General features: G+C 46.2%; 1 protein-coding gene across 4 annotated transcripts in view; it reads left to right on the top strand.

The window, feature by feature from the left end:
• LOC112557143 (sonic hedgehog protein A-like) overlaps positions 1–23,354 on the top strand; it is a 103,770-nt gene that overhangs the window by 40,701 nt on the left and 39,715 nt on the right. For 2 of the 4 annotated variants that reach the window (XM_025226798.1, XM_025226799.1), the window contains exons 2-4: positions 9,722–10,255; positions 11,657–11,911; positions 14,089–15,957. In XM_025226798.1, the coding sequence (XP_025082583.1) occupies positions 15,646–15,957 (312 nt within the window). In that variant the 5' untranslated portion in view covers positions 9,722–10,255; positions 11,657–11,911; positions 14,089–15,645. Of the gene's footprint in view, positions 1–9,721; positions 10,256–11,656; positions 11,912–13,287; positions 13,748–14,088; positions 15,958–23,354 lie in introns of those variants that run through there. The other 2 variants (XM_025226800.1, XM_025226801.1) reach the window with 2 other exon arrangements.

The raw sequence follows: 23,354 nt of genomic DNA on the forward strand, positions 1-23,354 counted from the left end.
GTCACGTGACATATATACACAGGGGTGGCTAGACTAGTGGTCTGTGTGGCTACTGCCATATAAACCCTTGTGTATGCGGTCTACAGTCTAGTGAGGTCATTATGGGATGCTTGTTTTTCCACGTGCATTGGTGTACATGATGTAGATTCTAAGGCGAGTTCTGCACGTGCACTGGTCACGTGGCCGCTGCTTTGTGAGCTTGGTGATGCTGCGTGGTTTATGTCTCCAGCTCGCGTGTCCATGTGAGTGGTTTATCGTGCCAAGCACGCCAAAGGCTTCTTAGCTCAGATATGTCCGTCTTCTGTCCAGGGGACGATCTGGGAGTAGTCTCCCTTTTTTACTTTTCTGAGCGAAATTCAACTTTCGTGTGCATCTCGAGAGCCAGATCATCATGCCACATTTTTAGAACTGTCTCGCGTTGTCTCGCGCTGTCTTGGTGTTCGTGGAGACGACCTCCATCACCCTTACAGGACGGCGGCTCGAGAGAGTGACGTGAGCTACTTGTCTCCCTTTATGGTCGCCATGCTGTTTCTTTGATATGGGGGGCGTGTGTTTGAGCAAGGTTTACGACACCTCAATCAAAACTCTCGTCTTTAATTTACGGCGGGCCAACCATCGCGCTCACCTCTGGCCTCCAGTTGTCAGGGACCGCCGAGGGGATATCACTCTCTTGACCCAGCAGACGTTGCTGAGGAACAGAGAATAAATAATTAAAGCCTCAACATAAGCACCGGAAACAACAACTGAAGCTTTCACGCCTGCGCAGTCGCACAGAACATTTATTTGTGCGAATTTGTACATGTCACACTCACTTTAAGTTTAGACTGTGGGGGTGACGTCTTATGAGGAGTGATGTGACGTGCGTGTTATGTCGGTGACGTGTTGTGTGGTACGTGACGCGTGATGTGTGATTTTGGTGATGTGATGTATGATAAGTTGGTGATGTGAAGTGAGATTGGTGGAGTGATTGGTAGCATGATGTTGGTGACAGGTTTTGTACATGCAGTAGTCTTGATGTCCTCAGCTTCGTGCGTAGAACTCCAGTGACGGGCCAGTAGAGATGACTAGTGACGTCTCAGTCTGTGTAGAAACCAGTGACGGGCCAGTAGAGATGACTAGTGACGTGTCAGTCTGTGTAGACCCCAGTGACGGGCCAGTAGAGATGACTAGTGACGTGTCAGTCTGTGTAGACCCAGTGACGGGCCAGTAGAGATGACTAGTGACGTGTCAGTCTGCGTGGAACCCCAGTGACGGGCCAGTAGAGATGACTAGTGACGTGTCAGTCTGTGTAGACCCCAGTGACGGGCCAGTAGAGATGACTAGTGACGTGTCAGTCTGTGTAGACCCCAGTGACGGGCCAGTAGAGATGACTAGTGACGTGTCAGTCTATAAAGAAACCAGAATGCCAGGCCAGCATGGAGGGCCAGTGACGTTTACCGTTGTGCGTGTCGAATGCGCGTCATGCATTGTAGTGACCAGCCATCGAGTCGCTGAAGACATAGATTCTCGACCTTTGACCCGGACCTTTCGCCTTCTGCGCGATGTTTGTTCGGTGGTTTGTAGCCGACCTTTTGGAGTCTGTACGCGGTCATACCCTCGGATAAATATTCCTCCTTCTTAGTGTCAACACCAACACGGCGACGTCACTACAGGTCTGAGGCACAATGTCATCTCACAGCACTATGTACACTGTGTCACTGACGTGATGAGGTCACATGACAACCCTATGTCGTCTGATAGGATGTTGTATGACAGTGGTGTGTCATCTGGTAACGCGACGTACAAGTTGTCATAACAACCAACACCTACAGACCGGTGAAAGATGTTGCCCTGTCAACCATTTTACTGACAAATGTTAGCTTTGATATTTGTGTTTCACGTCTGTCTGTCTGTCTGTCCGTCTGTCCGTCTGTCTGTCCGTCCGTCTCACCATTGACAGATGCGAGGCTGAGTTGTCCCACCTGTACGCCTCTACGCATGTCTGGGGCTTGTATTTTTATATTTTCTATTTGTTTACGATAGCCTATAAAATTAGTAATATTTCATTTGTAGTTTGTGTAAACAATGTTGACTGCTGTACTCAGCATGAGTGAAGGGACGTAATTAAGAGCTAACTGCGAGACTAATCTCCCTTTGTTGTCTTTTTCCCTCTTCTGTGTTCTGTTTGTACACCTTACTCAGATGCTACAAATCTTTAAAAAAAAACACTTATGACACATTTTTATTTGGTTTGATGAGCCTGGCCCATCTCTGCTCAAACTCATTTAGTGCAGCCAGCAGATAATTGATGGCATCAGTAGTTAGAAATACGTCAATAATACGGCAAGTATTAGAAATACGTCAGTAATACGTCAAGTAATGTATCTGGTACTAGAAATACGTCACGTACTTACTCTAGTACTAAAGGTACGTCAGCAATCTGGATTGAAGTGATTGAGGGGCGGTGTAGCGTGCCGTGCCCTTGTCAGTATATGCATTCCGGAGAAATACTTACTGATATCCCTTTAATACGTCACTGATATCCCTTTAATACGTCACTGACATCTCTTTAATACGTCACTGATATCCCTTTAATACGTCACTGACATCTCTTTAATACGTCACTGATATCCCTTTAATGCGTCACTGATATCCCTTTAATACGTCACTGATATCCCTTTAATACGTCACTGACATCTCTTTAATACGTCACTGATATCCCTTTAATACGTCACTGACATCTCTTTAATACGTCACTGATATCCCTTTAATGCGTCACTGATATCCCTTTAATACGTCACTGACATCTCTTTAATACGTCACGGATATCCCTCACATACGTCACGGATATCCCTCACATACGTCACGGGCATCCCATGGCACGTGACGATGTGTATCGACTGTCTACTTGTCTGTCTCTCCCCACCATCCCTGCTATCAGCAAGTATCTTACGAAGGCAGACCGAATAATGACAGTTTGAATGTTGTCCTGTCTGCGCGGTTTATCTTGAGGCAGTTCTCGCTGTTTGTCTGCGCGTGCGTCTTCCTCTCTCTCTCTAACGAGTTTAGACTTTTGTCAATGGGGCAGACCGGTGTCTACTCAAATCCCCATAAGTGCGACTAGTCTGGCCGAGACTTGCCGAGGTTTGGCTGCGCTGCATGGCGTGTTTATTTGTCTCCAGTTGACGCCTTTACTGCTCGCATGGCATCTGGAGAGTATTTTGCAGACACAAGGGGGAGAGCGGTACCAAAGCTGCCCGACACCTTGGCAAACTTTTTATTCTGATCTAGACGCCAGATTTTCAGCTGCAAATAAATCGAGGATCAACTGCACTCAAAGCCCGATCTCTCAAAACCTAAACTAAAAAAAAGATGAAAGTTGTTCACGAAGATGGCAAGTTGTGAAAGGAATGTAGCATGGATGTCTGCGTCTAGTCGCCATGGTCTCGTCCTCTGGCCTCACGGTCCGTGTTTATCCACAGCACCTCGTCTGTCTTCATCCACACATGCGGCTCTCGTGAATCCAGCTCATGTCGTCCGTCTTCATCCATCAAACTTTGTCCGTCCTTCATCCATGGCACCTTGCCCGTCTTCATCTATTGCATGTCGTCTGTCTTGGTCCATCACAAGGGTTTCCTCTGACTCGAGCATGGTCCATGCGATCAGGGTGGACAAGCCTGGGTGCATGATGGGAAGTGATGGACAGGTGATGCTGCATTGGTCAGCACGTGCAGTTCTCTCTACACGTCATGTCCATCTTTCACTAAACAAAAGGTTAAATGTTAAGGTGAAAATGTCCCTGTCGTATTTTTCTTTCTCTTTTCTTTCTTACTCTCTCTCTTCTTTCTTTTCGAAGATGTAGGGGCACTTGACCACGTGATCTGTTGCAACGTTTAATTGTATTGTGCGAAAATAAATACTATTTGATTTAATTTTTCAAGTATTTGCATTTATGCCAATTTTTTTTATTAGAGTCCAGATTTATCTACTTTTTACTTTGTACAACAAAATGATCAACAATTTTAGAAAAAACGTTGTTTTTTTTTTTTTAATGTGACTGTAGTATTGCCGCTTGCGTGGCTCAGTCCAACACTGGACTTGTGACCATTGTCCGCCCACACCCCACTAAGCTGTCAAAGGTCCCCACTGTACCCACTGTACCCACTGTACCCACGGCACTGTACGAACGGCAAGCCCTCGTCTTGTTTGGATTTTCCCACTTTTACGATCGTATTTCATGAGGGGAAGCCCTACTGGACACTAAAGGGATCTGACTTGTCGCGGCTTACCCACCGACACTCGTCTGCCCACCCTGGTGGTTTGAGATGTGAGGCTCACCCGGGTGTGTGACCGGGCAACTGCGCACCCAGGAGCAATCGGCATCTGATTCAACAGGAAAGTCCGAGTGAAGGAGAACTTGGCGAGAGGATTGGCCACAGACTATCTATTAAATGTTGTGCCCTAGACACAGTGAACCACTCGTATATCGCTCCCTATCGCACACTAAGTTATAGGAGAGGAACTTTATTCACAGAATGCGACAGCAGGAGGTTCTTTGCTTTATTATTTATTCTATACAGTAATGTACTCCACTCTGTTTTGTAAATTTGCAAATGGGGTGATCTAGAACTAGGCATCACATCCGGGTTATCATCCAAGTTTCGTCAGCTTTAATTTAAAAAGATAACTGTCTTCAAATGGCAGGACAGTCATCTGCTAGCGACGACTGTGTGAACTTATCCAAATTATTGTCGATTGTGTCAGGCCCTAATGTTCTTGTTGATTACATCATAATGTCATTGCCGACTGTGTCACATGTCATTGCCGACTGTGTCACATGTCATTGCCGACTGTGTCACAACATGTCATTGCGACTGTGTCACAACATGTCATTGTCGACTGTGTCACAACATGTCATTGTCGACTGTGTCACAACATGTCATTGTCGACTGTGTCACAACATGTCATTGTCGACTACATGTGACAATGGAATCCTATTGTCCTGCAGGACTTAGAAACAACCAAAGTTGTGTCAGAAGTTTGACTTGATTGCAGGTTGGTGTGTCGTCTGGCAGGTTGTCACCATCTTGTCTGGAGAATAATGTGGCGGATCACACTCACTGCATGCGATCTCACCTGCTGTCTACCTGACTAGCTTCTTAATCCTCCTTTTTCTGAACAAATTGGCGAAATGATTGTGTTCCTGACATGATAAGTGGTGTGAAAACTTGTTTCCTGTAATATTGTTTTCACGATGTCGCTATTCAGCTTTGGTGCGACAGTGATGCGACAACATTCTCTACAACACTCTCTCCACTGTCATCGTCTTGTTGCTACAGGCGGCAGGCGGGAGGAGGCCGCAGGGTGACTCACAAGCTGAAGGTGTTGAAGGAATATGTTTCTTGGACATCAGTCAAAATACGATGCCAGGAACCTGTACCATCCACAAAAACATGCCCTTTCCTCTAGCACCATCACGACTACCACAGCTCCCCCCACAGCCACCATCACTACACCCACCCGCCACCACGACAGCCACCACCTGCCAATTAAGAAGGCGATCAACATTCCTGAAGTCTCTTTCCGGGAAAGTTGAAAGCCAAGAGCAGCAGCCCCTCCTTGCCTGCTGATGGTCGCCGAGATCATGAAAATCTCGCGGCGTCCAGGAACTGCGGCTACAGAGGCGAGTGGCGCTAAGGGGCACCGATACCCGGCAAATGAAAAAAAGGAATGTTGTTGGAGGGTAAAGGAAAATACTGCCGTAACCTGCTTTTTTCTCACTCTGCAGTGGAGCCTTCAATGTGCACAGCATCCTTTGTTCCCAGGGAAAGGTCATTCGCCTGAGTCCACCAAGTCTTGTCCTCGCTGACCTTTGCACTCGAAACCAAAGTGTCATTCGTGCACACTTTAAAAATGGGGTTTAGAGTGTTGAATATGTTCCAGTTGGAAAATATGTGTATATATGCAAATGTATTTAAATCTGTAGAAGTGTTATTGGTCAGCGTTGGTCAGGCACAGAGTGCGGCCTGCTTTAATGAAAGCGCTCGATGACGACGATGACAGCGACGACGAGGAGGAGGGCATAGTTTAACACTCTAAACGACATTCATGAATGCCAAAGGATGTGTCGTGCTGGTAACAGAAAAATGTTTTTGTAGAAGCTTTTGTATCCGAACAAAAATGACACCACAGCACGTGACCAACAGTCGTCCTTCCTGTTCCATCTCTGTTTGTATCAAGAGGTGACAGAGTTGTCTTACCATTTGTGTGTCAGAGTTTTCTGTGCACTTTATGGAATTCTTTTCCATCGCTGTCATGACTCCACACCTCAGGCGTCCTTTGACCTCAGTGTCAACGGTTTCTTGCGCTCTGTCTTCGCAATGATGACGTGGCCACAGAAGGGACAACTCTGGCTTCACGCGGAAAGTTCTCTGGGACAAGAAGTGGCTTGTGGCTTGACTAGGTTTGTTTTGCGAGACAATTGACAAAATGACAAAACATTTCTAGACATAGTTAAGGCTGCAATGCTGTCTGTGCTTTTCTGAGCCTTTCTTGTCAACACAGGCTGTGTACAGCAGTGAGTGCAGCTCACTGTGTGTCTCTCTGTTATAGATGTAGTCAGTGGACCAGTGATCAGGGGATGAACAGCACAGAGTGAGGTCCTGGTGGATGTCCTGTGTGTGTGATGTGCAGCAACACCCAACCACCCAACCCATCCATCCAATCTGAATTAACAAACCACTTTACACCCAGGAGACTGACCAGCCTGATGGTTCACACGAGCACAGTGAACGTTGATACAGTGTTCAGCTATATCTGACATGCAATCCCAGAATGCCTGTGCTCACATTTTCTTTCCTAAGGTGACCAGACGTTTCGGGGGCGAAAGCGGGACACGTGGCGATGATGGTGTCGTCACCGTCAAAGAACGCCGAAAAAAGTGATTTTTAAAGAGAACGGGCACATTTGATGGACTTGTCAGAAAGCCAGAAAGCGGGACATTGGGCGTCCCGCCCGATATTCAGGCGGGACACGAGGTCAAAAGCGGGACTGTCCCGCCTAATGCGGGACGTCTGGTCACCTTATCTTTCCTTTCTTTATTTCGGTCAAGGCCCGAGTAGGTCTGAGAGTTGTCCTCCCTCCCTGTCCCCACACTGCAAATAACGACAACTCCGCAGGTGAGTGGGCAGCAGGAAGCATGTCAAGCAGACGTGAAGCAGTTGGTCAGTCTAGTGGCTCGCGGCTCATGACCAATATTTGTCCACCTTCTCTGTCGGTGTTGACTGTGCTGACCGCACCGGGCGGCGAGCTTTGTCTCCTCGGTGACCGTTGTGTAGCGGCCAGTGTTGCCATCTTGCCTGTCCTTTCCGCCGCCGTCTACAGCTCTTACAGCCCTCCACAGCCCTCCACAGCCCTCCACAGCCCTCTTCACCTTTACAGCCCTCTTCTCCCTCTCTATGGTCTCCACAGCTTATCGTGTTCACAGCTCGGTGCTGGGTGGACATACACACGTAACTCCGGCATGGTTTGTACTTTCTACCCCTTTGTGTCTTTCGCTCTCTCTCTCTCTCCCACCCCATCTCATTCGCTACAAATAAACATACAAAACCACACATTTATATACGCATTTACACACACGCACGCTACACACACAAACACATATGAACAAGCACAAAATGCACATACTAAGCAAAGACACATGCATTCACCGCACGCACGCACCCCTCCCACACACACACACAATATTCAACGTCCACAAAATGGTGATCCGGACATCCCGGGCAACTACAGAGGAAGAACATTGTTAAACATCTGCAGTAAAGGTTACAGCTCTGTACGAAACAAACGATGAAGTAAATAGATGGACGAGAATTTAAAACTGAGTTTAATTCCATTAGAGAAAAACTTTAGAGGACCTTAGAGACAAATAAACTAAAGGGTGGAATGTATCAGTCAATAAAAGGAATGTATTACGTTGTAAAAGCTAAGGAAAGGGTTGGAGACAAGGTGACTGTTATTTTTATGTGCTAGGGGTTAACACAGGGTGAAGTTTGTTGTCCTCTTCTTTTTGCTTCGTTCATTGACGAGTTAGCCTTTGACATTATCAACGGCGGCAAACAGGATGCTCAGCTTCCCTCTGATATTATTGAAATTTGTATCTTAAGTTGGCAGGTAATGTAGTGTTAATCTCTGATACTGTTAGTAGTCTTCAGAAGCAAACTAAATGTAAGAAATGCATAATATAATTTAGGTTTAGTCCAGGGCTTCTGCTAGTCCAGGGACCCCTTCTTCAGATTTTTAAGGGGTCCCTGTTCTTCGCCCAAATTTGAATGGGACCCCATTGACGAAAATTTAAGGGGTCCCAGGGCTTCTGCTTACGCAAAAAATTGCGTACAGTACGCAGTAAAAGTTCGGAGGACCCTTCAATTTTCGTCAATGGGGTCCCCTTCAAATTTGGGCGAAGAACAGGGACCCCTTAAAAATCTGAAGAAGGGGTCCCTGGGACCCCAAAGAATTTAGCCTTAGCAGAAGCCCTGCGGTCCTCCGAATTTTGAATGCGTACTGTACGCAATTTTTTGAGTAAGCAGAAGCCCTGGCGGTTTAGTAACTAACAGATAAATCTCATATTGTTATATTTCGGAATGGAGGCTCTTTATATGCTCATGAGAAATGACTATGTGACGACCACGTTTCAGCTGTTGTTAATATATACAAATAATCTTAGTATGTATCTACTCGTCTGTCTTCCTCTCACACTTGCCCTGAGCCTCACAGTCAACTCTGTTGCTAGGGATCGTAACTGACCGTTGTCGTGGTGTCGAAGAACAGAAATATATTTTACTTTTGTTTTCGGGATTCACAAGTCTCCAAGAGAAATTAATATTCATTAAGTTTCATAGCCAGCCTTCTAGTTTCCAGTTAGCTTTGTTGTTTAGCACTACAAACGCTAGAACACTGTCTGCCTGTCGCTGTTCGTGTTTTGAGGGCATCTACAATTGTCTACAATTATTGTGGATGTTTCTGGAATACGAATATTGTCTGTTGGCTTGTTAGCTTGTGATAATTGTTAATGTAGTTGTTGTCAGCTTGTATATGTATTGATTGGTGTTGCTATGCCATTCATGACTTAAGAGCTTATCTATTATGTACCTGTAAAATCACACGCGCGCGCACACACGCACACAAACACGCACACTCACGTCACCGACCATCGGGAAAATGACAAGCGAAAGTCTAAATAGAAGCAAAAAAGGAGAGATAGAAAGAAAGAGATCTACAAAGAAAGAGAGCACGATGCATGCAGCAGAACAGGAGGAAGGAAAGTGTTCAACATGAAAAGAATTATCACAGAAGTAGAGGCGCAGGGAGGAAGAGGGAAAGTTCTCAGCAGGTTACCTCCTCTTCCATTAGTCAACAGACCAGAAACTGACCACACACAAAACATACGCAAACACAAACACACCAAACAAACAAACATGCAAAATAAAACAAAGCAACATAAACAACAAATAAACATACAAAAAAAACAAATATAAAACAAAATAAGCACAAAATAAAACAAAGAAACACACCAACACACAACAAAACACATATCGCCCATACACAGCCAGCAGCCATATTTGTCAACACAGAACAGTCCAGAACCATCTTGCGAGACAAGGAGACAGACAGCTAACTAACTGCTATATTTTCATCTTTGACAAGGAGACAGACTGCTAACTGCTATATTTTCATCTTTCAGATTCTCTTCCATCCACGAGCAGAGGAGCGCAACTTTCATGTCGTCTTCTCGGCGATGACAGCCAGCACGTGCGACCTTTGTTCATCGAAGTCGTGTCCTGGAAGACAAGACTGCATTTCAAAATGTTTACAGAGAGCTAGACAACGAGGAGGCACGTGGCAACTGTGAATTGACTGTCATAACAACTGTAAACATGGCCGCCATGTAAGAATGTTCTTGCTGTCTCCACCGTGTCTCCAAAAGGAAATCGTGAAAAGGTTGCTGGAGGATGCTCACCTCTGTAGGGTGCGCTGCCACCTTCAGGCGGCTGTACCAAGCTCGCAGGCCGTGAGGAGATGCTGGACACACCGGGCATCTGCTTGGTATCATCACAAATTGCTGCTCACCTGTGTTTTTCTTGGAGACGTCTGCGTCACTGCAGGGGACAGCACTCTGTCTGATGCCTCCACACAAGGACTTCCGGAAGCTGACGGCAACACCAGCCCCTCCTCTCTAGACGGCACCATGGCGATTCACTGACATTTACATGGACAAGTAGGGAAAATTCAATACTTTATTTCTTCTCTATGAAAGAATGATTTCACGCAGTGTTCACAACCTGTCTTGCTAAATAAAGTGGACTGCGAGCCTTGCTAAACCCTTTCTCCTTACAAAGTACCCCACCCACCCCAGAGAGAATTTCAAAAAGTGTGTTGATGATGTCTTGTTGGTTGTCTTGTTATCTAACATTACTTATCTTTCTTCTTTCACGATTCTTGATACAGTAGCCGCGTTGGTTCTCTTAACAGTTGATTTTGTCATCTACTGTCCTTTGTTGAGAATTATTTTGTTGGATACCCGTACCCTTCTTTAAGTGAAGCTCTCTACAGCGGGTAGACCACATGGGTTGGGTAGACCCAAACGTCAATCGTTAAGCACCCGGTTTGTTTGGCTGGCGAGTACGAATGAAGTCAATGCAAAGTTTTACAAACAAATTTGCGGAGAAGGTGTGCTTGATCTTTATACAGCTGTCAGAGAGGTGCATTTTGACCTTTCCCCTTTTGCACAGACGACTGATACGAAAAGCGATGTTAACGCGGGATTAGCGGGTGAGTGGTGAGTGGAGCTCAGTTCTAAGACAGCGCGGAGAGGGAGCCACGAGTGGAGGTGAATCACCGCCCTGCAGTTTCACGGTCGACATAGAAGGGAAAGATCAACGACAACCTTGTGTTTGACAGAAAAGACACGAGTTGTCCTTCCCTGCTGTGGTGTGCCTGGTGGCGCTCACCTCCACTCCAGTAGTTTGCCTTACGGGAGGAAAACTCGGAGGATCGCGTGGGCTTGACGAGGAGTAGTCCACATCGTCTAGCGCGTGATCATAGTGCAGCGTAGTTCACACACAGTTTACTAGTGCTGTCCACAGGGGACAGAACTGTGAGCAAGACAGAGCTAGACAGTCTATTGGCAGCTAGACTAGCATGTACTAGATAGTCAGCTATACTAGACTAACATGTAGTAGACAGCTATACTAGACTAACATGTACTAGACAGTCGCTTTTACAGAAGACATGCGAGCATGCCTTCTTGATTTTGTTTTCCTTTTCGTGTGGTCGCTCTTTGTATGAACATGAAGCTTGACCCTGTCCCTTCATAATACAAAGTCCACAACCAAAGCCTCCAATTTATAAAGAGCCTGTAGTTTAAGCTCAACCCTGGAGCTTGTACAATTCTTGCACTCTGGATTCCAATCCCACTCCCCTCCCCCATCCTAAAAATATAATTTCCATAGACCCAAAAATTTCGTAATAAAATGTAAGAATTTTTTCTTTGAATGAGGACCAACAAAAGTGAAGTCCCTGACACAGCCCCTGCTTGACGTGTAATGAAATCTTTGATTACTTCCGTTTGAAAGGCAGACAGACAAAGATTATTCTAAACGAGAAGTTTGATCTCCAGAACAACTCGCCAACAATATTTGTGGCTGGACTTTTATTGATGAGGCTGAACCTTGCATCCGACTGCCGTTACACTGGAGATTCCCTGTGTTTTTATGACCAGCGGGAGACCACTCCACGATGCGTCCACAACAAGAGTTGTGCCGCTTGAAACCCTTGTTTTACCCCAAAGATGACGAGACGTGATGTCACGTGATTTCTGACGTCATCCCACGTGACCTGCGCTCTGCACACTTGACAACTACATTTCCAGAAGGTGAGTTTTTTTTCTTGGGAAATTCCTTCTAAAAAAGTGTTTGTTGTTTACTTCTGAACACTGTTGTTGTGGTAAGTTGTACGATGTAACGATGTACAATGTAACGATCTTGTAACGATCACTAAACCGTGACAGGCAACGAATTTAAATTCCTGTCTCTTTGGACAGAGAGCCAAGCGCTGTCAACTCTACTGTCACCTCAGACACTATCGCAAAATTACTTTCGAGTTTTTCTTGCGGGTTTTTTTAATTATGTTATTGTTTACTTTTTAAAAAAAAAATTTTTTTTTGCTTGTGGTTGTTTTTTATTTTATTTTAAACCTCCCCCTATTTTTATTATTTTTGTGAGTAAATCTGGAAACTGCGTACTTTCAAAAGCTAAGATGTCGACATGCTGTGTAATACCGTTCAGCTCCATGTTCCTGTAGCCACAGGTTGAGTCCGGACCGTTGAGCCTCGCACTGGTCTGTGAGCCACGAGGTAGTTGGAGAACCTTTCACGTGACACTTGAGCCTCAGTCTGCTCTGTTAGCCCCGTAGTAGCTAACGAAGCTGTCACGTGACACTGGAGCCTGTCCCGCCCCCCGGGCCAGTGGCGGTGTCGCTGTGGTGGTTGTTGTCAACTCCAGTGGAGTGCAGGCCACGCCGCCGCCGGCTCCCAGCCACCAATCATAAACCTCCATAACTTTTTTTTGACACACCCATCGTATCAGCCCAGCCCCCTGCTTGTACCAGCAACCTCTTCTGTCCCGTCTACTACTTTATCACCACCCTCCTCACCCTCCCTCTCTCCCTCACTCCCTCACTCCTCTCTCTCTCCGTGTGTATGTTGCTTGGACTCCTGCCATCTCACTTTCGCCAATGATCCATTTCTAAGCCGTTGTGAATGACTGGTACATTTGACAGCTCCATTTTAACCATCTTGAGTTTACTTCTGTTGGCACATCGGGCCTGTTGCGTCTGTACCTCCACAGGTCGTGAGCACGACCCCGTCTCCCTCTGCCCTTCGCTATTTATTGTCTTTTGTGCGCGGCGATCGCTGTAGTGTGACCTCAAATAACCTCGTCGCAGCCGATGTACACGGATCGTCAATGTAAATGTCGCTTTTAAGGCTAAAGTTAAGCAAACGAGCCCCCCCCCCCTCCTTCTCCCCAGCCCCCTCCCTCCCCGGGGTGCGTGCGCAGTGCTAACGTCCATTCCTACACACGCACGCACGTACGCACAGATATGCTACCCCCTCCCCTTTCCTGCGCCCCCCTCCGCCACTAGCGGTCCCGCAGCCTCCTTCTCCTCCCCGCCCCATGTCCTGCCTCCCTCCCCTCAGCTTTAAACTGCGGTCAGCCGTTAGCCGCTGCAACTGTCTGCGACCATCGCGGCCTGCAGTGCTCCCCCCGTCTTGGAGTGCAGCGCCGGCCACCGCAGTGTAAGGGGCAGCGCACTCTTGTGTTGGTGTCGCTCACACCCGGCCCCTCACATCTCCCTGGACCTCACCTCACCCTGCAGACAACCACCAGCACCACAACTCACCCGGGTAGTCCTCAGCAGCGGGTGGCGCTGACGGACAAGAAAGAGATTACCTAACTGTCGTCCCCAGGCTACAGCCACAAGCAGCACGGGCCGGGGTGGATGTGGATGTGGTTGTGGTTGTGGCTGTGGTTGGCCAACACCAGGCCGTCCCTGTGTTTGACTTCACACGTGGACAGAGCTGGTCACAGAGAGGACATCCTGCTCCAAGTTCCACCACCGTGTGGAGTGTGTACCCGTGGCACGTACGGCTTCAGTGAACACCTCTGTCCGAGTTCACGGCAGTGGCAAAACTTTCTGTGAAACAGAAAAAGTGAGCGAGTAATTTCTAGCAGCAGTCCAAACAGTCGTCGACTTGTAGAAGTGAACTTGACACTTAGAGAGTTTTCTCGGAGCGGTTCCTCTCTGAACATGGCCGACAATGTGAACATGAGCAAAAACATTGCTTTTTAAAGTGAACACGGTTACAGAAATTCCTTTTCCCTGTGGGTTCACTGGGTCGGGTTACTGTCACATCCTGTGACATCATTTAATTACTTGATTTTTTTATTTCTTGGTGTATTTCAGTTTTTTCTGGTCTCTGCGAGATGTTTGAACACTTGCATGTTCTCTGTAAAATAAATCTTCTCTGAACGCTTGTGTTTCTCTCGGCAGCCCCCTCGCTAACACCCATGACGTCACAGTGCGGGACACCCGTTAGACGGCGTCGTTGACTGGAATCACACCTGGCCACGAATGGTTGGTGAAGAGAAGTTGGAACTGCCCCCCAGGTATTCCATTTGCTCAGCCAAACACTTCGAGACGAGTTCGGAAAGTGAACCCCCCTCCTTCGCCGCCCTGTCGGCCAGTCCAGCGGTCCTGCACAGCGACAACGCCCCCCACCCAACGCCCCACCACCTAACGCCCCCACCACCACCAACCTTCCACAAAACGCGTTGACAAGTAAAAGGCAGCTTTATCGTTGGAGGAGGAGGGGGGAGGAGAGAGGGTGCTAGTCTCTTCCACGTCACCTCCCCAAACACCAGCAGAGGGCGGAAGGTGCGGACGGTGCCCAACTCTCCAAGTTATCAACAGGCACTGGTTGTCGCCGTCCACTGCTGCAGTACAACCAGTGGCGACGTGAGCAGACGACAGAATCGTGTGAGTAGTCTAGAAATGGCCGCCTGTCGGTGAAGGAGGGTGGAGAGAGAGCTGACACGAATGGACGCCATCTTATCGGCACGGTCCTCCTTGCTACACCTGCGCTGGACGCCGTTCTGGACTTACTGGCTGAAAGGTGAGCAGGCATTTTCATCTCGAGTTGTATCGAGGGTTCTCAGGTAACCACATTTATTTTCCACTATTTATCTCAAGAAGCCTGACTTGTCTTCATCGCCAAAGCCGTCGTTGATGTCGACTTTGCTTTTCTACCAACAAAAACAAAAGCTTTTCTCGTTGTGGTTGCTGCCAACAAAAGCAGCTGAGGTCGGTCTCCACCTAACGAGCCAACAGTGACGGTCATTGGCAAGCTCGCTACTTCAGTCGGAAGACAACTGTTGACGTTATACCTCCGCCAACAGAAAGTTGTCTGTCCTTGGGATCAGTGTACTTTCTTCGCTGCCTCCGAACGAATACGAGATGCCAGTCAGTCACAAATTGTGTGGTTTTATTTCCACTTCTTCAAACTGAGCTTCGTGCAACTTCGCGCCTGGGACTAGCGAGGTCGGCGAACTTGAAAAACAAACCACAATCCGAGTGAGAGTGTCTCTGCCAAAACAGTCGAGCTTCTAACGTGTCTGTGATAAACATTATTGCACATTCTGACATTCACCTGACAGAAAGTTTGGAAACCAAGGACCCGATGAATAAAGGTGTAATCGTACGTTTATTTGTGAGCGCTGCTGTCGTCCCTGCTGCAACACAAGATCGTGCGAAGAGTGTTGCTGATGGTGTGACGCACACAAGTTGTTGTTGCGATATTGTCACGAGGGTGATCTCGGGATTCAGCCACAACTAAGCTCCCAGCGTTGTACAGAAACTCAAGCTTCACCAGAACACGTCTACAACATACCTACATGTAGTAGTTGGGGGGGGGGGATAAGTTCCACTTTGGTTTCCGTCACGTGGACAACAGGCATCGGACCTAGCGGCACCAGAGCTCGACAGTAGTGCTCGCCGGCCACTCGCCAGGAGTAGACAAGTGTAGACGTGTAGACGTGCGGCCAAATCACCATGGTGACCCCAGGAGCGCGTTCTCGCCACTTGGTGGCCGTGACCCTGCTGGTCCTTCTACTGTCCACTGTGACGCACGAGTGTGGCCCCGGGCGGGGGTCGGGCAGACGACGACGACCCCGCAAACTGACCCCGCTAGTGTTCAAACAGCACGTGCCTAATGTGTCGGAAAACACTCTCGGTGCCAGTGGCATTGCAGAGGGCGCCATCACCAGGACGGACCCCAAGTTTAAGGACCTGGTGCGCAACGACAACCCAGACATCAAGTTCAAGGACGAGGAAGGTACTGGGGCTGACCGCATCATGACACAGGTAAGACCTCTCACCGCCTTCATCATTTTTTTGATCATCATCCTCATGATTAGCGTCACCTTCCTTTTCAACGACACCATCGCAGCAGCAACCTGTAGAAACTGTCTTCTACCCTGGCTGTCAATGTCTGCTGTGCCGCTGTCACCGTGTGTGTCTCCTTCGCTGATATTACTGTAAATAAATATATAAATACTAAAATATAAATATATAGATATATAGATATCCTTCACTGCTATTGCTGTCAATGTCTTCTGTGCCGCTGTCACCGTGTGTGTCTCCGTCATCCTATTACTGTAACTAGAAATATAAATACATATATAAATATTAAAATATATATATGTCTCCTTTGCTTCTATTACAGTAAATGTCTTCTGTGCCACTGTTACCGCGTGTGTAACTTCACTGATATTACTGTAATTATAAATATAAATATATATATCGCCTTCACTGCTAGTACTGTAACTAGAAATATAAATATATAAATATTACTGTCAATGTCTTCTGTGCCGCTGTTACCGTGTGTGTCTCCTTCGCTGATATTACTGTAAATGTCTCCTTTATCTATAAAAATATATATACTGCTATTAGTGTAACTAGAAATATAAATCTATAAATATTAAATTATAAATATATATGTCTCCTTTACTTCTATTACTGTAAATGTATATATATCCTTCACTACTATTACTGTAACTAGAAATATAAATATAAAATATTAAAATATACATATATATCCTCCACTGTTATTACAGTAAATGTCTTCTGTGTCACTGTTACCGTGTGTGTCTCCTTCACTGATATTACTGTAATTATAAATATAAATATAGAAATATATATATATCTCCTTCACTGCTTTACTGTAACCATAAATATAAATATTAAAATATATATATAAATATTAAAATATAAATATATATATACATCGCCTTCTCTGTTATTACTGAAATGTCTCCTTTACTAATATACATAACGCCTTCAGTGCTATTACTGTAAATGTCTCCTTTGTCAATAAATATATATATCCTTGACTGCTATTACTGTTAATACTTCCCGTACCAATATATATATATCCGTCAGTGCTATTACAGTAAATGTCTCCTTTGTCAATATATATATATATCCTTGACTGCTATTACTGTTAATACCTCCCGTACCAATATATATATATCCGTCAGTGCTATTACTGTAAATGTCTCCTTTGTCAATAAATAAATATGTATATATCCTTCACTGCTATTACTGTTAATATCTCCCTTACCAATATATATGTATCCGTCAGTGCTATTACAGTAAATGTCTCCTTTGTCAATAAATAAATATATGTATATATCCTTGACTGATATTACTGTTAATATCTCCCTTACCAATATGTATATTATATATCCGTCAGTGCTATTACTGTAAATGTCTCCTTTCCCACTATAACTGTTTATGTCTCCTTCACTGTAAATGTCTTGACATATTACCTTCAAGATTTTATAAAGCTTTACAACATCAAAAATTATTTTTCGCCTGTATTTTTGATTTTGTTAAAAAAAATGATTTTCGGTCTGTTGACCTACGGTTCTAGTCCACTGCACACACTGTGGTAGTGATGAGACAGTCTGTCCGTGTCCCCGTGTGTAGGGAACAAGTGTGATACTAAAACATTTATTTGCTTAAATAATTCATCAGGAGTATTTCAGAAAAATTCGGCAGACTTTTTCTTCTTTGTTTTCGTCGTCTTGGTTGGCTTTTTTTTTTTAATTTGTTGGTTTCTTTGGGGTTTTTTTGTTTTTGTTTTTAAGTGTTTATATTATCATTCTAGCAATTCTCGCTATTATCGCCTTATTTGTGTTCACTTTCTGTGGCGACATCTAAAAACGACTTCGCTGGACCTTCGCCGTTGCGATGTGACTTCTGACACAACAACCTTCTGTGTTAAACAGTCTGTGCGCTTGTTACTTTAAAATATTGTTGCGGGTATGTCACACCTTTGCAGTCGCTGATAACTAACAGCCGTTTGCCACAGATGTTCAAACATTTCGCTAGATATGGCAGTTTCAATTTTGACCGTTATCTATTTTACCTGATACCGTGCTAAAGGTGCGGGTACAGGCAATGAAACGCGATGTCTAAAATTGTTTTCCACCTCCATTCATTCAAAAAGAGTTTTTAATCCAGTGGGCAAAGATCAGCAGGTTATCGTCAGGGCCTCTTGCAAGGCGGTCGACGTTGGGTACGCGAGTGCGTGTGTCCATGTCAGTGCGTGCGTCTGTGCGTGCGGAGAAAGTGCGGTTGACGCTGTGTGGTAGTGTGTGTGTGTGTGTAAGTACCCTACATTATACATTTGTAGTAGCTGCCATCGCATGGCCAGCTCACCCGGGGTAGCTGTGGTGGAGAGTAGCTGTACACGACAGAGTTGCCGGCCCGTGGCTAGCCGGACGGTGTCGCCACTGACGCTGTATTTCGTGTCACGCCGAGGTTTACAAGCCGTCAGCAGCGGCCGGCGGTAAACACGGGTTTTACAATCCCCCCGCGCCTACCCCCCGATAAGCGGGGCACATAAAGGGCAGCAAAGGGGCCGACGCCGACAGGAAAGCTGTCTTATCGACTTGCAGCAGGAGAGCCACCCTCAACACTTGCTGCCAACCCAGCCCTCAGCCCACCCGACCTGTTGAGCCCTCGCGAGCTACTGTCACGCCGGTCGTCAAGGTGCGTGACGCCATTGACGCTCGATTTGACGTCAAGCACCGAGTCAATCATGCGGTGACGTCAGCTTCATTTTCCGTCACGGGAAATTGCGTCACAGTTCCTGTCTGTCGTGACCGGAAGTCACGAAACCTGAGGAACCGTCTTGTGTCCGCCACGCATCGGTAAACAACGCACAGCCTCCGTGTGATGCCACGTCATACAAGTAGACAAGTGTCTACACATACTGGCTTGTGATGTCGTCTGATCGGCAGTCAGTACAGGCACGTGCCGACGTCACAGCGCGTGAGAGGTGGGAGTGAGTGAGAGGAGGAGTGATTGAAAGTTGATCAAGTATTTTGTTGGGTCACGTGCCGTCACACGCTGACTTCACGAGGTTTAACGAGGGATGTGAAATGTGTTTATCTGCACTCACTACATTATTTATGTGTGACTCACGTGAAGCCCAGGAGAGAGATTCACGTGATTTTGTTGTGTGCACCGTCAGCAGACGATAAAGCAAATGTTCTGGATTTATATGTTTTTACATTAGGAAATTTGCGCGAAATAGGAATTTTTTATGTCTCTTTCCCAAATTTATTTTATTTTTCAGTAATTTTTTTATTCATTTATTTTAGGAGTTGTTCATAATATTCCTAGCAAGAGCTTTCACCTTTTGATATTTTAAAGCCAAAAGACAGTTTTAGCTTTAATATGAACATGCGTCTTTATGGTAGTCGGAGTGCAAACCGCGGTTCACACGCACACGTGCGCGCAGACTATTAAAACTAAAATATCTGCTGGTGCTTGCTACAACGTCTGCGCCAAGAGAAATTAAACGAAGACATTTCCAGTTCTTTTCTAATCGCTTGTTTTCCATTTCTCTCACCATTTTTTTTATTAGTAGTAGCAGTATTCAGATTTAGAGTCCAACGAATGCTAAAACTTGAATAAACACGCATTTTGTGTGCACACACACACACACATACACACTATTCTATCGTCTGCTGTAGGTGGACCTGACGGTTTGCAGTTTGTAGCAGATGACTGTGTCGTCCGTAGCTGTCAGTGCTGTGTGTAACACCTTCCTTTCTAAACATTTTCCGTTGGATGATTTTGTCAACAAAGAAGACGTTGAATAAAGAGAGTGCTGAAATGTCATCGCTGTCTCTGTCATCACTCATCACTCGCTGACTTAGTTGAGAAGATGGTGAAGACACAGTAGAGACAGTAGACATAGTAGACACAGTAGACAGTAGACATAGTAGAGACAGTAGACACAGTAGTAGACAGAAGCAGCTTTAGTTAGATATTAATTTTTCTCTATTGCTAATCACGTGGCTGGCTCTCTCGTCTTGGTGGTAGTCACAAACGTCTGTCTGTCTGCCTGCCTGCCTGCCTGCCTGCCTGTCTGCTGTCTGTCTGTCTGTCTGTCTGTCTGCCTGCCTGCCTGCCTGTCTGTCTGTCTGTCTGTCTGTCTGTCTGTCTGGGAGGAGGGTATTCAGCACAATTAATCTTGACAACTTTGTGATTTTAAAAAGTCACAATTTTCTATTTGTGATTTTTGTATAAAGCAGTTAGCAATGTGTATTCTGTATTCATGAAGTCTGTTTATTCTGTCTCATGTTTACAGTTGACCAACTCACTTTTTCCTTCGTTCTTGGTTTGGTTTGTCTTTTCTTTCTTGATGACTTGCTTGCTTTCTGTCGTTACTTTTTTTTCGATATGCATTAATATATTTCTGAACAATGCGTGATCACTTCTGTTAACAAATATAATTAAATGTCTTAATGTCATCTTGTTTCACTTTACCCGACAGACAGTTACAGATCAGAGGACACGGTTCACTTACTCACAAAATTCTTTTTCATTCATCCCATCATTGCATAATAATAAAGTGAGAAATTCTTCCGAACAGTCCGCCGTCTGCTTTTAGCGAAAATTTCTTCTATACTTCACGTGAATCCTTTGTGGACAGGTGAATGTTCAACTTGTCTATAGTTAGTCTCACAATTACCCAAAAGCTGACATTTTTCACTCTTCACGTAACACTACACACACACACACACACACACACACACACACACACACACACACACACACACACACACACACACACACACACACGCACACGCGCACACACACACACACACAGCTCTCAACTGCTTCTGTTTTGCTTGCACGCTCTCCCTGTTGTTCAGAGGAAGTGAACAGGATGCAGTGTTCACTGCTCAGGTAATTCAGGTAATTCAGGTAACCCAGTCCGTGGACTAAATGTCGAACACGTTGCTGACGGTCCGATCCCCTCCAGACGATCATTCAGTCCAGCAGGGCCCCCATCACCCTCCACTTGTCCCACCAGTCCCTCCCACACCCCAGTCCAAGTCTCGCCTGGCCGCCATGTTATCGGCCAGCGGGAGGGTGGAGCAGGGGGAGGGGATGTAAGGTGAACAAATGATGTGTTAATTGTACACAGGGCCCCGCTGGTCAGTGCCACCCGCCCGGCCCCTACATTGTACAATAAATACATCATTGTTAAGGGCCGTGTCCCGAGCGGGGTGTAAATTTCTACCCATGTTCTCATATTTGCTCAAAGTCGGGTGAAGTATGGCAACAAAGTCATGCCAGCTCCCCCCGGGAGATTTAGCAGCCTGCAGTCCGCGCCAGGCAACATCAGGAAGCCCGGCCATCAAAAGAGGATTTGCAGGGATTAGGGTTAAAGGGGAACGGGTGGACCAGATAGCTGGCACAATATGCACTGGCTGGGCCGGGTATCAAGCCTCTGTCCAAAGATTACGGGTGTGAAGACGTGAGGTCAAGACGGGAGGGGTGTGAAGATTTTGGGTGATGATGGGAGGAGAGGAGGTTAGTGTGGCTGCTGGCGAGGGGAGGGAGAAGGAGGGGAGGACATTGTCAGAGGTTGCACTTCTCCTGCCTGTGCTGTCAGGAGGCGAGTACGCGTGTTGCTATGTTTGCTGAAAGCAACCTCTGACCCCATCACCACGTCACGTGTCTTCTTTCCTTCCTGTCTCACCCTCACCTCACCCACCCACTCTCCTCCTGTAGAGAGAGGGGGACAGTAAGATTCGAGCTTTGTAGTGAGTAAAAGTGTGAAGAACTGTGAACAACAACAACATCATCATCATCATCATCATCATCATCATCATCATCATCATCATCATCATCATCATCATCATCATCATCAAAGATGAAATCGTTAAAGGGAAAGTGAAGTACAATCATATAAAACACTAAACAACAAAAATAATTATCAGTTATCATAAATTAGTGTCGACACGAGCTGATGTGCCTGCCAGCGCTAGTAAATTAAAATGTTTCATTAGTTGAGTCTATTTGTACAGCGACACGTCACTGATGTAAACATAGACCAAGGTGTACAACGTCTGTCACGTGTCTAACTAGATGCACGCGCACACACATAGAAACAAAGATTGTTTGAGTGTTAGTCGACTGAACCTAAATCTTCGGACTTGTGTGTGTCTGGGGTGGGGTGGGGTGGGGTGGGGAGGACAAGTGGGGCTCAGAAGGAAGCCAGTTGCTGACACGGTCATCTCCCCTAGCCACCATCACTCAGTCTGGCTGAGCCCCCACCGTGCGTGCGTGTGTGAGTTTGAGTGTCCGTGAGTGTGTGTGAGTGTGTGGAACCGTGTGTGTATGTGCAAGTGTAAGAATGTGTGGCTCGAGTGTAGGAGAATAAGTGTCTGTGTGTGTGAACATGCGTGTATAGATATAAAAAGGTGTGTGCGTGTGTCGTTACGTAATTGCATGTTTGTGTGTGTCTGTGTGTCTGTGGGTATATGTCTGGTCAGCGGGTCAAAGGCCACGTGAAGGATCCTACACAAGACTGTATGGGTCGCACCTTCATACGATGATGTCGAGGGTCAGGCCAGGAAATGTCGCCATGGATGTGACACTCGAGTGACCGGCGCTCGACACGATCAGGGGCAGCTCACTCTGGCCTCAAGGCACGCAATCGTCAGCTTCCGGAGACATGTGCGCATGCTCCGGCACCAGTGTCCACATGATTTAGGGTAGTCAGCTTCCGGCACCAGCGTCCACGTGACGGCTGTAGAGTAGTCAGACTCCGGCAGTCACGCGCTGTCGGCTTTTGGCTGACAGACTGGCAGACGTGACTGGGTTTGTCGTGTCTTCTACACAGAAGAAAGCAGTGCCTCTACCCGGCATTTCTCGTTCCGGTGTTTTCTCCGAATAATTTTGCTCGTTGTCGGCTTATCGGTCCTGCGCTTCTAGTTTCCTCTTTTTCCTCGAAATTCCAGTTTTATCTGCTGCATGTCCTGTTGCCCTCTGACCCCGCTTTGCTTTCCGTCGTGCTTGTCATTTTGTTCCATTCACCGTCCTCCACTTTCTTTAGTTCCGTTTCTCCTCGTTCGTCTTCTCCTACTTTGTCTCCTTTCTCCTACTCGTTGAGATCTCTGCAGTCTCCTACTAAATGATATTTAGCACACTTTTCAAATGCTGGAAAAATGAGGCAGCAATATTTTTGAGGAATGTGTCTATCCAATATTTACCAGTAAAATTCAATGTCCTTTGAGCAAGAGGTTAGTGTCTTTGTTGTCAGGATCAACAACGCAGACTACGGGGTTGTACATGAGTAGGTTTAGTTTGTCAATGCTGGTGCCAATGGTGGAGGCGGGACTACATGTTAATCAGTCGTCTGTGTGTACAAGCATGACGTCACGTGTTTC

Source organism: Pomacea canaliculata, linkage group LG2, assembly GCF_003073045.1.
Source record: "Pomacea canaliculata isolate SZHN2017 linkage group LG2, ASM307304v1, whole genome shotgun sequence".
Classification (NCBI taxonomy): Eukaryota; Metazoa; Mollusca; class Gastropoda; order Architaenioglossa; family Ampullariidae; genus Pomacea; species Pomacea canaliculata.